The 15,915-nt window shown below is 48.7% G+C and overlaps 1 protein-coding gene across 3 annotated transcripts; it reads left to right on the plus strand.

Annotated features, from left to right (window-relative positions):
* Positions 1 to 1,589: 1,589 nt before the first annotated feature.
* NGB (neuroglobin) lies at positions 1,590 to 15,415 on the plus strand. 3 transcript variants are annotated; one of them, XM_039533514.1, is made up of 7 exons: positions 1,590 to 1,797; positions 7,525 to 7,754; positions 8,427 to 8,547; positions 8,622 to 8,729; positions 10,280 to 10,391; positions 11,736 to 11,855; positions 13,343 to 15,415. In XM_039533514.1, exons 4-7 carry the CDS (start codon positions 8,626 to 8,628, stop codon positions 13,487 to 13,489), a joined length of 483 nt encoding a protein of 160 aa, XP_039389448.1. In that variant the 5' UTR covers positions 1,590 to 1,797; positions 7,525 to 7,754; positions 8,427 to 8,547; positions 8,622 to 8,625; the 3' UTR covers positions 13,490 to 15,415. The 3 variants fall into 3 exon arrangements, with proteins under 3 accessions (XP_039389448.1, XP_039389449.1, XP_039389447.1); XM_039533515.1 differs by lacking the exon at positions 8,427 to 8,547; XM_039533513.1 differs by lacking the exons at positions 1,590 to 1,797; positions 7,525 to 7,754 and having other exon boundaries at positions 8,002 to 8,547.
* The last annotated feature ends 500 nt before the right edge of the window (positions 15,416 to 15,915 follow it).

A 15,915-nucleotide genomic window follows, 5' to 3' on the forward strand; every position in this document is an offset into this window, starting at 1 on the left:
TTTCCTCAAGCTTTTTTCTGAGTGAGAAATAATTGGGTTGGGCCAGCGGGTGATGAAAGAAATTCAGTGCCAAATTGAGCCCTGATGGAAGCAGCTGGAATCCCTGGGAGTTGGGATTGTTTCTGATTCGAGGTAGGGAGGCTTAAAAAGCCATGGTTGTAGTTACTTTCTCAAAGGCCATGCTCTGATAGCAGGGGCAGAGATCATTGATTATGACTGCGATAGCGCATAGGACTGAGGCATGAGGTGAATAATGATGTCGTTAAGACTTGTTGTGTGTCTGGAGTCTAGAGATAATGCTGAACTGGTCAGACAGCTGCCTTCCCAGTGCCTGAAGAAACTAACAGCTTTACACGCAGTCCCCTTTGGATTCTCTGGCTGGGTCATGTGCTGTCATCCTTGGATTGTTCTCAGCTGTTTGTTTATATAAACTTCTCTTCTCATCGGAGCCCTGTGAGAAGAATCCTTGGCTATTTAGCAGCAAAAGAGTCTATGGACACTTTTCTTTTTTGCTCTGATTTTAATCTCCTGCTGTGGCTCAACTCTTCAATGTCATCATCACTGCCCTGTGTCTCCCCACAGGCACGATGGCAGGCAAAGAACACCGCAGCTGTTCTCCTTACCATTCACGTGCAAGATTATTCCCCGCTACATCTCTTTGCCTTCTTGTTATGCAACTGGCTTTGTGATTGGCCTTGCCTACTGAGCCGTGCCTGAGGGGGGAGCAGGGATGAGTCGTAGGAACATTTCATACGCTCTCTTGCCACCTGAGGATGTGGGGGAAAGGGAGGGCAGCTGTCATAGTGCTCAGCTATAACAGAGAGACTGGGGAGCCCAGGGGGAAGAAAGGGGGTGAACCTAGCCCAGGAGTCAGGCACTAAGGTGAGCTGAGAGCCTGGAAAAGTGTGATCAGAACTGCATTATTCATGAGGACCTGCAGATGTTGAATTTGAAATGAGAAATAGTCTGGAGGGGGATTGTTTAAATTACTTGAAAATTGCTGCAACAAAGATGAAAACTAAGTGTTCCAGCATAATGGGCAAAATGGAGTCAGATCCAGGCCCTCGATGGGGAGAAAGGATGGTTTGGTGATCTGAACACAGGACTGGAAGTCAGGATTTACTGGGGTTATTCCTAGTTCTTCCATAGTCTTTACTGTGAGCAGGTCACTTTTGTGCCTCAGTTTCCCCTTCTGGTAAACATAGATGAATCTTCACAAGAGGGGTTGTTAGTGTTTATAAAGCAATTTGAGATGCTTGGGTCGAAGGGGCTGAAAAGATGATTATTTGTCTAAAGGAATGGATTACTATTAGATTGCTTTTGTCTGAAGCACAAAACAGGCCTGCAGAGTCCATCTGCCTGCCTGATGGAGGTCAGTGAGACTGACTGGAAATTCCCCTTGCCTAATTATGGTATAAACTGGTGTCTGTGATGGATCTGTTCTCTCCCAGAACCTCTGCCCTACCCCGGTTGATACATTGCAGAAACCTGAGAGGATTTTACAGCAGGACTGAGCTCTAAGACAATAGAAATGAAGCCAAGGGGTTTGGGTGACATCACAGTAGGCGCAAAGGCCGTGGAAGCCTGCGGAGTGCGCCTGACCTCTTGGATGGTTCCCTTGGTGGTTTGACGTGCTTGAAGGCTCACTAAAGATTTGAACAAGCAATACGTTTTTGTTTTTTCATTATAAACTCCCCTGCAGATCCTCCGTGTGGTGACAGCACCTCCAGTGCCGTGGTAGCAGGGAACTCCTCTGACAGTAGAATAGCTGCAAGGGAGAGGCTGCTTTGTATGCAGGTGAGACCAGTGCCATTTGAAACTCCTCCTGAGACCTCACTTCTGGCAATTGCATGAGCATGTCATCTACGAGTTTCAAATGTTCTCTACCCTTGAGCTCTCCCCATCTCCCACCTCCAACCCCCCTGAAAATTCATATCTTTCTGAGCTGGGGGCTTGGTAGAAATAAGCAGTTGGCAAAGAAAAAGTGTTTGCTTTTGAATTAAAACTGGAAGTAGTAGTGCTGTTTAAAGGTGCCAAAGTAACAGTGCTGGAGGCTGGTGTTTCTGCTATCGCATGAGTAGTGGCAAGGCACTGGAACAATTTCTATAGTAGGGGTGCTGAGAGCCATTGAACCAAACTGTAAATCCTATATATGATGGAAACCACTTCAACCCAGGGGGTGCAGCAGCACCCTTAGTTCCAGCTCCTCTGTGGCAAGGGAAACTGCCCTTTTGAGCCTCTGTCCTGGCCTGGAGGGACCACCACTAGGGGATGGATGGGAGTTAATTCTCCAGACCCCATTCAGGCAGTGGTCTCTGTGCTGAGCCTTCCACCGAGGGGGCTAATTAGTGTCAACTGTCATGGTGGTTTTCCACTAGGACTGTCCTGAGCCCTGCCCTTCATGTCAGTTGGCAAACATGTAAGAGACAGTGCTGATTGTGCTCCATGGCTTATTCAGAGATATCGGTAACTTGGCTGTTTTAATTTTGTTTTGTCTGTGTGCTTGGAACATGGAACTTGAAGTGGCCTCCTAAGTCAAGTCCAGACCTCTGCTTTTGCAGACCAACTTTCTCACAATCCTGTTCGCAAATTTATCAAGCCCCATCTAAAAACTACTCTGTTTGCCCCCAGGACTCTGATTGGGAGGTTATTCCAGAAGCTCACTCCTCTGATAGTTTGAAATCTCCTTCTAATTTCCAGCCTCAATTTATTTGTGGCCAAGCTATGCCCATAAAACTGCTCTGTGTGACTGTGGTGAGATTATGGGCAAGTCACCTGGCTTCCCGTTACAATCAGGGCCTTGTTGCTATTGCTTAGGATGCTTCTTCCACAAAGAGCATCTGATGAATCTGTATTTGTTTATCAGCCCGGGAAGGAAATGGCCACATCTTCAGAAAGGAGCCTCCCTGAAATGACCCCTTCCTATGGTCCTGGGGATTGTGCCCCAGATCTTAAAGAAGCTTCAGCAAAGCAATCAGCAGTGTTCCCGTGTCTTTCCTGTCTTTCTCCTACAACATCTCCAAATTCCAGCCCCCTTTCATTCTCCCTGCTCCAGATCATATCGAGGACCTGATCATCTCTTGCATTGACTATTGTAACCTCCTTTTCTTTTGCTTCTCTTTCTCTCTCTCCCCCCACCCCCACCTTTCAGTCTATCCAAAATAGTGCTGAGAAAATAATCTACTTAGTTAGATGCTCTAACTACCTCTTTCCCCTTTTCAAATCCCTCCATTGGCTTAGTTTCTCCTTCTACAGCAACATCAACTTCTTGCTCTCTGCAAGATTCTCCCAACATAGCTCTTGCTTACAATTCTGTTATCTCTTGTTAGCAGGGGTCAGATGGAGGTGGGGGAAAAGTGATGATACTTTCCCAACCTTTGCCGACAATGCAAGCTATATATACTCATGACATCAAAATAAAATGCCATTCATAGTACATTGTGCAGATTTTCATAATAGGGGGAGCCCTGCTTCTTTCCTGTGTGGTTTGATCAACCACGGAATAGTTAAGACTGTTAACATATACCTAGTTGTCATTAGGTTTCAGTGTTAATATCAATTGCAATAACATGGCATATCATGCCTCTCTCAGATCTGTTGCTTCAGGCTGCCTTCAGATTTGGGCAGTGATTACTGCATTGGTTTACATTCATTTCACATTGTGAAGGTGTCCTTTGCAATCATAAGGGCTGGAGAATTTAATTCTTTTTAAAAAATGAGAGCTCATTCTGCCCCACAACATGGCAGCCCCCAGGGAAAAGTACTCAGTATTGTCCACCCCAAGTGTTACTCCTGGCGGAATTCTGCACCACTGCGCATACACAGAATTCGTGTCCCCTGCAGATATCTTTGCTTCCTTTCAGAAAAATGGCTTTCTGACAGGGAAGCAAAGGGTAGCCACAAGAGCAGTCATACGACCCTTCCCAGCAGTATGTTTTGGGTGCCCAGGGCAGCCGGTAGAGTGGTAAATCACTGTGGGGCAGGGGGTGGGACTAGGGAAGACCCAGCTGGTGGCTCCTACCCTGTGCTGGGCTCAGCTGCTAGTCCCAGCTGGGCTGGGGAGGACAGAATTTCCTTTTCCTCTGCGTGGCATCTGGGGACCGGTCAGACCCACCCCCAGCTTTCTCCCCAGGCTTCAGGAAGCTCTGCAAACTCCTCACCCATTGCTCCTCAGCTGCAGTGGGAGTGATCACTTCATGGGGAGTTGCTCCCCCATCCACCCAACCCCCCTGCATCCAGACCCCCTCATACCTAGACCCTCCTGCCAAGCTTCACCCCCACCCACACTCATCCAGAACCACCCCGCCGAGCCCCACTTCCCCTGCACCTGGACCACCCCAGTGAGCCACCCGGATCCCCATTCCACCGAGTCCCAACCTGCACCCAGATTGCCCCACACAGAACCCTTTCAACCCACACCTGGATCCCCCCACACTAAGCCCCTCCACACTTGGATCCTGCTGGGCTGAGCCTGCCTGCCTGCCCGCACATGGCACATCTGGCATGAAGGGGCAAGGCCTTGGGGTGTTTCTGAGGCAGGCTTGGTCCTTGCACTGTGTCAGGGTTGGGTGTAGCCTCACTGCTGAGTCCATGTCACGGGGAGAGCTGCAGAATGATCTCCTACCTCTGTGCAGCCAGTGGCCTGTGCTCCCCAATGCTATGCTGGAGCCTCCACATTTATTTGACAAATAACATTTGCCCACAAAATTTTTGTTTTTTTGGTGCAGAATTCCCTCAGGAGTAAAGTGTTCAGAGATCCTGAGTCAGGCCCCCAAAGTCATAAGATTTAATTTAACCCCCCCCCCCCCCCCGCCCCGCAATTCATGATTTTAAGTTTGGTTCTTTTTATTCACCTTCTGAACCTTTACAGTGCACTTGGGTCACATTATCAGGCTTTTCTTTGCCACCATGAGGGTTAAATATTTACTACTCCTCCCACTCCCTCCCAGATGAGATCTGGGATTCTCACATTCACTTGCCTACAGCGGGACTTTTGAGAAAATGCCAAATATTACAAGAGTTGTGATAACAGCAGTAAGAAGTTGGCAACATGAAATACCGGCTCATCAAGCTCCCATGAACCGGCTCCGACTGACGCATGCTTGTTGCTCTGCCTTACCCTCACACCCACTACTATCATCCGAGTGCCTGCAAAGTGCACCTTTATGTCAGCAACTCCATCCCTGCCCCAGTGCATCTTGCATCCTCCTCTCTCTACAAAACTTGTATCAAACTTCCCATTTTTGGGTAACGCCAAGTGGTGTTTGTATCAATGTAAAAGACCCTCTGCACCAACCAGTGCTGCTTCCTCCTTCAGCTCCCCAAAGTGCATTGTTTGCTTGAATTAGTTTGTTTGTCTGATTAGACTGTCAGCTCCTTGCCCGGGCAAGACTAAGGTTCCCCTTGGTCCATGCAGAGCTGTGCACGTTGATGGCATGGAATCTGTTTTACCATCTCAAATCTCAGTGGCTAAAGATCTGGGAGTCCAACTGGGACCCTTAAATCTTAGCAGCTAGGCCAGGGGTCTCAAACTCAAATGACTGCAAAGGCCACATGAGGACTAGTACCATTGGCCCAAGGGCCGCATTACTGACACCTCCCCTCTGCCACCCTCGGCCCTGCTCCCACTTACCCCTTCCATGAAGCCCTGCCCCTGCCCCACCCCTTCCCTGCCCCCATTCCTGAAATCCCCACCCCAACTCCGCCCCTCCCTGCCCCCAGGGGGTGCAGGAGGCGTGTGGGGTGTGGCAGGGGCTCAGAGCATGGAGTTGGGGTGTGGGGTGCAGGAGGGATGAGGGGTGCAGCAGGGGGTCAGGTCAGGGGATTGGGGTGCAGCTGGGGTGCGGCAGGGGTTGGGGTGCAGGAGGGGTGCGGGGTGCAGCAGGGGGTTCAGGGCAGGGGGTTGGGTGCAGTAGGCAGCTCAGGGAAGGGGGTTGGGGTGCAGGGTGCAGCACGGGGCTCAGGGCAGGGGGTCAGGGTGCAGCAGGGAGCTCAGGGCAGTGGGTTGGGGTGTGGCAGGGGGTCAGGGTGCAGGATGCGGCAAGGGGCTCAGGGCAGGGGGTTCGACTGCAGGAGGGGTTCGGGGGGTGGGCTCTGGCCAGGCGCGCACCGGGGGCAGGGCAGGCTCCCTTCCTACCTGCCCGCCCGCCCTGCTCCCACAGCTCTCCGGGAAGTGGCTTGAACGTGGGGAAGCAGGGGCACAGGGGTGTGTGTGTTGCTTCAGGCACTGCACCCAGCATCTCCCATTGGCCGGGAGTGGGGAACCGCGACCAATGGGAGCTGCTGGGGGCGGTGCCTGGAGCAACATCAACACCCCCCCCCCATGCCTCTCGGTCCCCCAGGTTCCATCCGCTTCCCGGTGCGGGGGCAGGGCAGGCAGGCAGGCCAGAGCTGCTCTAGGTAAATGTTGGGGGAGGGCGGGGGGCCGCGAGGAGCTTGTGGGCTGCAGAAAATAACCTTGCGGGCTACGTGTTTGAGACCCCTGATATAAACCCTACATGGCTAATGCCTAAGGGTGGTTCTCCTCTAGCACAGATGGTAGGGGCTGTTGCTAAGTTCTAGCCTGAAGCTTCTGTGAAGTTCAGGGTAGTCATGTTGTACGACAAAAGGATGAATATAGCTGTAACAAAGACATGATCATCAACAATATTTTTAGCTTTCTTCTCTATCTGTCTTATAGTTCCTAGGCCTTAGGAGGTGACTCTGATATGCTCCGCATCCCATCTTACCTAACCTGGTCACCAATAATTCCAAGACTTGTGCTCTAAAAACTGCTGGCCGCACCTCCCTGGAATAACCATACTGAACTAGGTGCTTATTGCATTGTTGAGCTCTGAGAATGTGCTCAGGTTTATGAAACATAAAGACAATTGTGACACCTGCAGAAGATCTTACAACCTAAGGGCCAAATTCTAACTCCGCTGAAGTCAAAGGTGTTACAGCAGCAGAGAACTGGCCCTTCAGAAGAGACAGTGAGAGGACAAGAGTGGTGGGATGCAATATTGTGCTCTTTAACATATCTCCCTTCTAGGAACAAACATTAATGCTCTTGAGGAATGATGTATCATCATTGCCTATGAACACTTACAGCCCATACTGAAGGTACTGGGCAGGCTTCCCGGCCTTCAGAATGTTGTCTTCTCAAGATAAATCTCATTAATAGCTGTGTGTTTGTAATTTCAAAGCAGACTGCAATGATTTTCAATGAGACACATGCTCCTATGTCACTCAGGCACTTTTGAAAACCCCACCTGAAATGATTATTCTGCTATCTGTCCACTGTGTCTTTCTGTTGAGGGGCTCCTTAACCCAGGTCTGCCAGATTGTTTCCTTTCTCTGCACTTGCCTCACTGCCATCTGAGTCACTAGGCCATTTTAAGAGAAGAGCTTTTACTTGGAATATACTTTGAAGGCATCTGCCACAGCTGAAAAGTCTATGGTCCATTATTAAATGCTTTGCCCTGTATAACTGGCTTCCTTTCCATTAAATTAAACATGTGATTATGTTCCCTTTCTACATTTCAGATCTCGATAGGCACCTACCAATGGATATACCAGGAGCCTGAGAGGGTTCTGGATGTCAATGAAAGTGACAGGAAGCAAGGGGCTACTGTAACCTTAAGAGCATCACTGAAACTAGCAGAAAGAAAGGGGACATTCAGAGGCAGCAATGTCTAATGGTTAGAGCAGAGCTGGGCGTTGCAAGAGCTGGATTCCAGTCTTGGAGCTGTCATTGATTTGCTATGTGACCTTGGGTAAGTTTCTTCCCTTCTGAGTCTCTTGCTTCATCTGAACAATAGAGCTGGTTGGAAAATTTCAACCAAAATGGGTTAAATCATCTCTTATGTACTGAGGCTGAAAGTCTATGGTTGCTCTTTGTGTGGGGGAAAAATTCAACAAAGTGCACAATATTTATTTATTTGTTGTGTAGCTTTAAAAAGATTGATGGAAGGGAGGGAAAGAAAGGTGACACTGTCTCTTTAAGAGCATCGGTGAAAGTGTTGCTACTGGGAGCTGCTCTGCGAGACAGCCAGCTGGGAAAGTGCTGCTTATAAAGGGAAAGGAGCTAGCTTCAGCTCCAGATCCTTGCGCCTGATAGTGTGTGACAGGCGCAGAGACAGGGACCGAGTCAGGAGCACAGTTATCACCCAGCACAAAGACTGGGAGAGGGAGACACAGAGAAACGTGTGGTAACCAAACAGCAGGGGGCAATTAGAAAGCAACGAGTCCTTCATTCTCGTAGACACCAGGGAACAATATGGATCTTCCCCAAGGCACTCAGGTTTCAGCTAATTGCTCAGAGAGAGGCTCTTTCTAAACCACCTGTGCTGCTTCCAGGCTGCAGGTGGCAGGGCAGATAGGAGAAGAGTTCTTGCTCTATTTGTAAATCCCAGAGATGTGATCACAAAGTCTTGTGCACTCTGCAGGGAAGAGCATCCTTGGCCCTTAGGGAGTGAATGGTGTGTGTGCGTCTCAGCTCGAGGCACTGGTAGCCCCAGATACTTGGATTACTAGGAGATCAGTGCCACCTGTAACTCAGAGGGCAGAGTAAGTAGTGCAGTTACTTTCAGAAGAAGCGTAAGGTTTGCCTGGCTCTGTTCTTAACCTCCCTCTTTCTACAGTAAAATGGAGAGTGGAAGATTATCCAGCACAGAACAGGCGCTGATCCGGGAGAGCTGGCAGAAAGTGAGTAGCAACCTCCTGCAGCATGGCATCGTCTTGTTTACCAGGTGAGTAACAGGCTGTTCTAGCAACAGGAGGCATCTATAGCAGGGTAACTCATCCAGATATGGAGTAAGCACCTGGGGCACTCGCTAGCCTGTTTCTTAACCATCCTCTCTCCCTGACCACCATCCCTGAATTAAGCAGTGGGAGCTTTCCAATCCCTGATCAGAAACACTTTCTTCTCCTTGGGAATGATTTATTTTTTCTGGCTTCATCTCATTGCTCCTTCTGTCCATTTGTTGTGATTTGCACCCTGGAGAGAACAGGATTATGAAGAAGCTTGTTTGCATTTAAATCTAGAAGTTTGTTAAAAGGAGAACAGGGAGAGTGTATGGGGTAGAAGACTGTATTTTTTGTGCCTTTGCAATGATAATCCTCATTTGTTAGCAGAAAAGATATTTCTGATGTTTAAAGAGCTGCTCGCTCCTTGTGTATATGCTCAACTCTGTGGAGTGTATCTAAGTGGCTTCCTAATTGTTTGTGACACTGCAGTCTTCAGACACAGATAGAGACCTGGCCACTGGGGAGAGGATCAACTAATTCCAGGTTCAATTCCAGCACAGAGAAAAAGGTGCATGGGAGAGAACAGCTGAAAATCCAACTCGCTGCCTCTTCCAAGCAAATGAGCCCCTAAATTAGGGGCTAGAGGAATGCAGGGAGATGAAAAAAAATACCTGAAAAGTCCTTTAAAATCATGGATCTAAGTTTGTGACGAGCTCCCAGCTTCTCCACAGCCTGTGCAGAATGGAGTGTTGCATCTGGGAAAAAAACAGGGCCCAACAGAACCGAAGAGAGAAGCTATCTAAGGGGATGTTTAAAAGTTTTGTGAAAGGGGGGCGGATGTTGCAGCTGAATGTAAAGATGAGGTTGATTGTAGGAGATTAGGGAGAAAGCAAATTGGCCATTGTGTGTATGTCTCTGTGAATTGCCATACAACAGAGTCCCAGGAATGGCATTAATCCATTGCATCTTCCTGACCTCTTGCGCATTTCACCAGTATGTGAGTTATACAGGGACTCTAAGCTGAAAAAGTTGGTGGAAGGCGCCTAAATAGGAAGCCAGTGATGGTCTGTGAGCTAGGGGTTTATATGACCCTGCTCACTAGGGTATCTGGCTGCAGCATTCTGGGCCTTCCTGAAGTTGGTCGAGTTGGGATTCAGGAAATTTATAAAATGGGGAATTGCAAGAGCTGAGATGGCAAACAGGCACAAATAAGGATTTCAGCCAAGACAGGGTCAGGCTAAGGATGAATTCCAGCAATGGCTTGGAGCTAATGCTAGGGAGCCATAAACCTACTAGTGAGGAATGGGGATTTGGGCTAGAGTAACAGGCTTTTTTGTAGCCAGAGATGATCTGAACTGTCCCAAATTATTAATCTTCCTTTCAGAACTCTATGCTTTTCACATGATTGGTGGTGAAGTCAGGTCACCCTTTGGGTGGTGCTGGTGGAGGCTGATGGATGGATTGAGAGGGAGGAAGGGGTCATCCTCTTGGTGAAGGTGGAGTCACTTTATGAGGAGTGTGAAAAGTTTCAGTGTTTCTCTTTCTATTGCAGGTTGTTTGATCTGGACCCTGACCTGTTGCCCCTTTTCCAGTACAATTGCAAACAGTTCTCCAGCCCTCAGCAGTGCCTCTCATCACCCGACTTCCTGGATCACATTAGGAAGGTAAGGGATGAAGAGGCCGATGCGGTCAGTGATGCACAGTATAGAGCAAATTCCCTGAATGGGAGAAGCCCTGAGTAGCAAACTCTGCACTGGGGGGCTAGGTCTCTCTTACGTCCATTTGCCATGAAATGTCAGGCAACTCACTGCCTGAAATACAGAGACATTAGTGAAGTTCTGCCGGGGAAAATCCCCATGTGTACAGCAATGAGGGCTGGGTGCCATGTGTCCTTACGTTCTCACTGCAGTTATTGATTCAATGAAAATCAAAGGACACGGTTCTTATTCTGAAATGTGCATGTGAATTTTGTGCTGCTTAGATGATGGACTGACCACAGTAGAGACTGAAGGTTCTCTAGTTACCTACACACAGAACAGGGACAGTACAAGCACATAGATATCACAGTGATGGCATGATACAGAACCCTAGCTAGAGAGAGAGGCCATGGGCAAAGTTCCTGCTGTAACTAAAGGCCAGTGATCTCCTCCTGAAGGTTCTCTTGCTGCAGCAGCAGAGCCTGAGAGCCCACAGCCCCTTAAGTTACCTATCATGGGACCCCTCATGAGGGACAGTGTTATACACATTCACCTCATCCTCAGACATGGAGGATAGAGATGGGGAAATAAAATATCTATATATCATCTTGGCGGATTCTGGTGTGTTTAATGCAGCATAGCAGAATCCCTTCATTCAGCGCTGAAATACAGTCACCTCAGGGGTGGAACGGTGCAGCTATTTAGTGACACACTACAGTGCTACACGATGGTTTGTGACAGGAAATGAAGAAAAAATCCATATTCTACTGAAACTGAAAGGAAAAATTAGGGAGGCAGAATGTAATTATCCAGGTTTGAATTTGACCAACGCTTGCCAAAAGGGTCATGGGAGCTGTAATGGTCACTTGTGATCACATCCTCAGCTTCAGGTCTCATCCAAGAAGCTACATTTCCAGCATCACAGTGTCACAGAGAGAAGAGGGCCCCCTATTGAATCACCAACACCACTTGCCATACCACCTGCTGTCCTGCTTAGCTTGTGAGATCTGGTAGGATAACAGCCTCATAAGGTGAAATGATGTGGCCCTTGAGTTTGCCTTTGCCAGAAGAAAGAGATGACGTACACAGGTGGGGATGGCTGTGGAAAACACTGTTTTTCAATAGAATACAGGTTTCCATCAGGCTCCGTGAAGTTCTGACCAAGCTCTTTAGCATAATGGAGCAGAACAGGCCTTCACTGTACAGCAGGCTAAGAATGGCTCCATGGCTGATGATGAGAAGGCTGTTTGGAAATTTTGTTCCCAGCAGATGTTCTCTGCTAATTCTGTCCTCTCTGGACTTCCCCTGCAGGTGATGCTGGTGATAGATGCTGCTGTGACCCACTTGGAGAACTTGTCCTCTCTGGAAGAATATCTCACCAACTTGGGCAAGAAACACCAGGCAGTTGGTGTGAAGGTGGATTCTTTCTCGGTGAGGCATCTTCTCTCTTCATGCTACTTCTGCCACAGCATTCTCCCAGCTTCATCCATGGTGCCATCCTGATCCACCATGAATGGCAGTGCATAATTTCCTCATTGTGCCATGAAGCTGGGTTCTAGGACTTCTGCACATATGTTGCTGGGTTATTTAACTCTGTTGCTGGGCAAAAAACCGGCAGCCCAACCCAGTCCCAGAATCTGAAGCACCTACAAGGTGACCGTTGGCGTGCTCAGGGGGAGCAATCCCACATGCTTACTCTTTAGGTGGATTTGCGCTAGCTTGAGTTGTATTCCCCGCTCTTTCTGCCCCGCATCCTAAGCTCGATGGGCAGATTCTGAGGGTGCCATTTGCAAGGGAATACAGCTACATCTCAGGCTGCATTTGCCTGGCACAGGGTTATTGAACCTCGGCCCAGGACAGTGCCAGATGTGTGATCAGTTTTCCCAGCGCTCACCTTCCCTCCCTCTCCCAGGTAGTGAGGCTACCCCTATCCCTCATTTCAGACCCCAGCTTCCCCCCATCCTACCAATGAGCAGGAGCAGAAACACTAGATAAATGACTTGCGATTATGGAAAGCATCACGCGTGTTACCTTGAAGATACATCGGCTTCGTTCCTTTACCTCTCTGAGTGTGATGTCTTGTGCCACTAGCCATAGCCTTTGGCAGACTGAGCTAGAATTCCCATTACTTGGTGGATAATTATCCCTCTCGGGTTTGTTTCTAGCAGCCTGGATGAGGGAGGTTCTGTGGGGAGCCAGTGTGTTTGTTCCATATCAGATCAGCTATTTATACGGTGTCACCTGGACTGCCATGTCAGTAAAGAGGGTTGGGTTTGGGATGGTGTGCCATGTAGTGGAGACTTCCCAGGGTAGGATGGGCTCTGACTATCCAGTTTAGTCTGATACACTGTGATCTTTACCTGCTGCTGTAAATAGCTTCTGAGTATGCCTCAGTTTTGCCTACCTACTTTCAGATATCATCACCAGCCTCCCCTGGTGCTAACCTAGGGGAGAGTGCAGACTTCCTGCAGCTGGGAGCTAAAGTAGATTAATAATCTTGCCTAGAGTTTCACCTCCACTCCTTTCTGCCGAAAAGCTTCATTCAGCACTGGATTGTGCTCCCTTCAGAAAGGGAGCTATGAGGGAGATCAATTGAGAGCGTGAGGGGAGTGGGTACAAAGCAGCGTGGAGCAAGGGACATCGGTGGGGAGTGAATCAGCCCACAAGAAGAGGTGGGTGGGCAGCTTGGAGACATTTTGGAAAATTGTAGGAGGATTAGAGAGAGAGGGAGGAAGCAGGAGTGGGGACATGGCACCTGTTGGGTAGGAGCTAGAGAAGCTGTGTTGTCCTGTTCTGGGCAGTGCAACAGGGAAGGCTCACAAAGGATATGAAGAATAAATTCAGCAGGAGAAAAACTGACGACATGGCTGTCCTGAGGCATCTGACCTCTGATCCTGGTGCCTCTGTTTGGTTTGCAGGCAGTGGGAGAGTCCTTGCTGTTCATGCTGGAGAAATGCCTCGGTACTGCCTTCAGCCCGGACGTACGGGAGGCTTGGACCAGGCTGTATGGTGCCGTGGTGAAAGCCATGAGCCGTGGCTGGGATGCACGTAAAGAGGGGGAATAGTCCTAGCAAGTTTAGGCTCTGGCTTTCCTGTTCCGAACCCAGCAGCAGCTCCGAGGAGAGAGTTGACTCTCCCTTCCAACCATGCCCATTCCAGGGCCAGCTCGGTAGCCCTCTCTGTCTTGCTTTGGTATTATCCACGTCTTTGCCTCTGACGATGGTCAATGTGTTCCCACCCCTTAATTACAATGAGCCCTTGCATCCACTTCCAGGGGGCAGGGTAGAGCTGGGCTCAGCACGCAGAGATGGAATGAGCTTGTCACAAACTGAAGCTGCCTTTCCTCAAATTCCAATAAGTTTGTCTCTCCACCTAAATATTCTCCTGGAGTCACTGCAGGTCGGCTAATCCTTGCTCTTTATTCCCTCTGCATTTGCCCTAGAATAGATCCCAGGCCCATCCTCATGTAAGGTTAATCACAGCTGTGTGTATTTCCTAGGGAGAGGCTGAGCAGTGTAGCTTTTTGAACGTGGAACTGGGTTAATCCTAGTGTCAGGCGGCTCTTACCAGGTCTGAGCTGCTAGCTGGCTGGATTTGGAGTGACTTGGCTGGCTAATTTAACCTGAAAGCCAGCTGAAATGCAGCAGCTACCAGTGCTTTTTAAAATGTCTTCCCCTAAAGTAAATTACATAAAGTAAGTACAAATACAGACTTTGTATTAGAATTAAAGTGACAGATGCAGCTTTCTCCTGGGAGCAGCTTCCAAAAATCATCCTGGTTCTTGGCCAAAGAGAATATAGCTGGAATTCTTCCCATTTACTGATCATTTATATATTTATAGCTTCCTGGGCCCTGCGGGATAACTCCTACCCATCACTGAAATGCAGCCACTCCTGGGGTGGAATAAGACGCCTGATTAACAGCATACAACAATGCCGTGCCCCACTTTAGGACAGGAATTGAGTAAGAATCCAATATCCAATTGAAAATACGGGAGGAATGTTCAGGAGGTAGAATGTAATTACTTTAATTGGAATTTGACCTGAACCCCGGGAATAAGATCCTGACTCCTGTGAAAAGTGTCGCATGGGATTTTAAATGACCCCACGTGGCTAGGAACTCGGTTTTATGTCTTATCTGCGACATTCCTCCTCCAGAAGTACAGCGCACCCTGTCTGGGGCGTTGGTACTGCCTGAGGGAAGAGCACATCTTACTGAACGTCCAGCACTGCTTCCTATAGGACCTGGATTTTCCATGCAGATCTCCCATCCGAGCATGGACTAGCTATGACTCACTGTTCTGTTAATGTAACTGCTACCCAGTGCCCTCATGACCCTCACCTTGTAACAAGAGCTCATGTCTGTGGTTTTGGAGCAGGTCTGTGCCAGTTGGCCAGTTAGAGAATCCTCAGTTGCATATTCTAGGGAGGGTAGTATGGGTGTCCTGGATATGAAATGCTCACTGAGTTCACTGCATCTCTGATGGCTGCAGCTTCCTTTTAGCCAGAGGGATCCTCGTCTTCTCTCCTTATAGGTTTTTGGGCTCCACTCTTTCCCTCTTCTGCAGACTCTGACTATGGCACCAGATCTCCCCTCTTACTACTCTCTCTCTATGGAAGCCAAGCTGGGTGGATGTGGTAGCTCTCCTCTAACCTGCAACTCCTGGCTAGTTAGGGAGGGGGAAGCTGGGCCTGGATCCAGGAGAACAGCGCAGGCTGTGCCTGTATATCCCAGGAAGGGAGAGTTAGGTGCTCCCCTGTGGAATTTTGAAAGGTGATCAGTGCATATCCAATACCTTCTCTGCTGCTGTAAACCTATGAGGTCAAAGACTTGTTTGTGCGTGCTGTGGCTGGGTGGGCAGCTGCGTGTGCTGAATAGATGTATGTGAGTATGAACGACCCCCTGTCCAGCTTTCATAGCCCCTTAAGCTCACCTGCTCTCTGCCATGTTTTGTGTAATTCCTAAGAGAAATAAAGCAGCTGTCTGTGTATGCCTCCTAGCCCTGTCTGGACTGTGTTTAATAGACAGTTGTATAGCAACAATGCTAGTATTAAATCACACCTGCCAGGGACTGATGCAAGGTGACCTGCAAAGGATTTTTTTTTAAAACGAGTCTCTGCCTTTTTGGCTTATTTATGATTTCAACATAAAAGACCTGAAAGGTTGAAAAAGAGGAGTGGGAGCGGGAGGGTTTTATTTTATTTCTGTGTGACTCTTGGGGAAAGTGCGAATGTCAAGTCTGGCCTTGCCTGGCTTTGCTGGAGGACTGCTCGGTGGCCTCAGATGTCTATTGGTAACTTTTCCCCATGTCTCTTATTGGAAGGGGCAGGCTGTTGAATCTTTAACAAAAACGTTCTTTCTACTAATGGCTTGTTAACCGGTGATGTTAAATAGCCCCTAATGGGATCAAAATGTTCTGAGCAGCAGACCAGTAATCCCTTCCCCTCTCAATTGTTCATCTTCTCTCACTTCCGTGATCATGCCATTGCGC

Source organism: Mauremys reevesii, linkage group 4 (assembly GCF_016161935.1).
Source record: "Mauremys reevesii isolate NIE-2019 linkage group 4, ASM1616193v1, whole genome shotgun sequence".
Classification (NCBI taxonomy): Eukaryota; Metazoa; Chordata; order Testudines; family Geoemydidae; genus Mauremys; species Mauremys reevesii.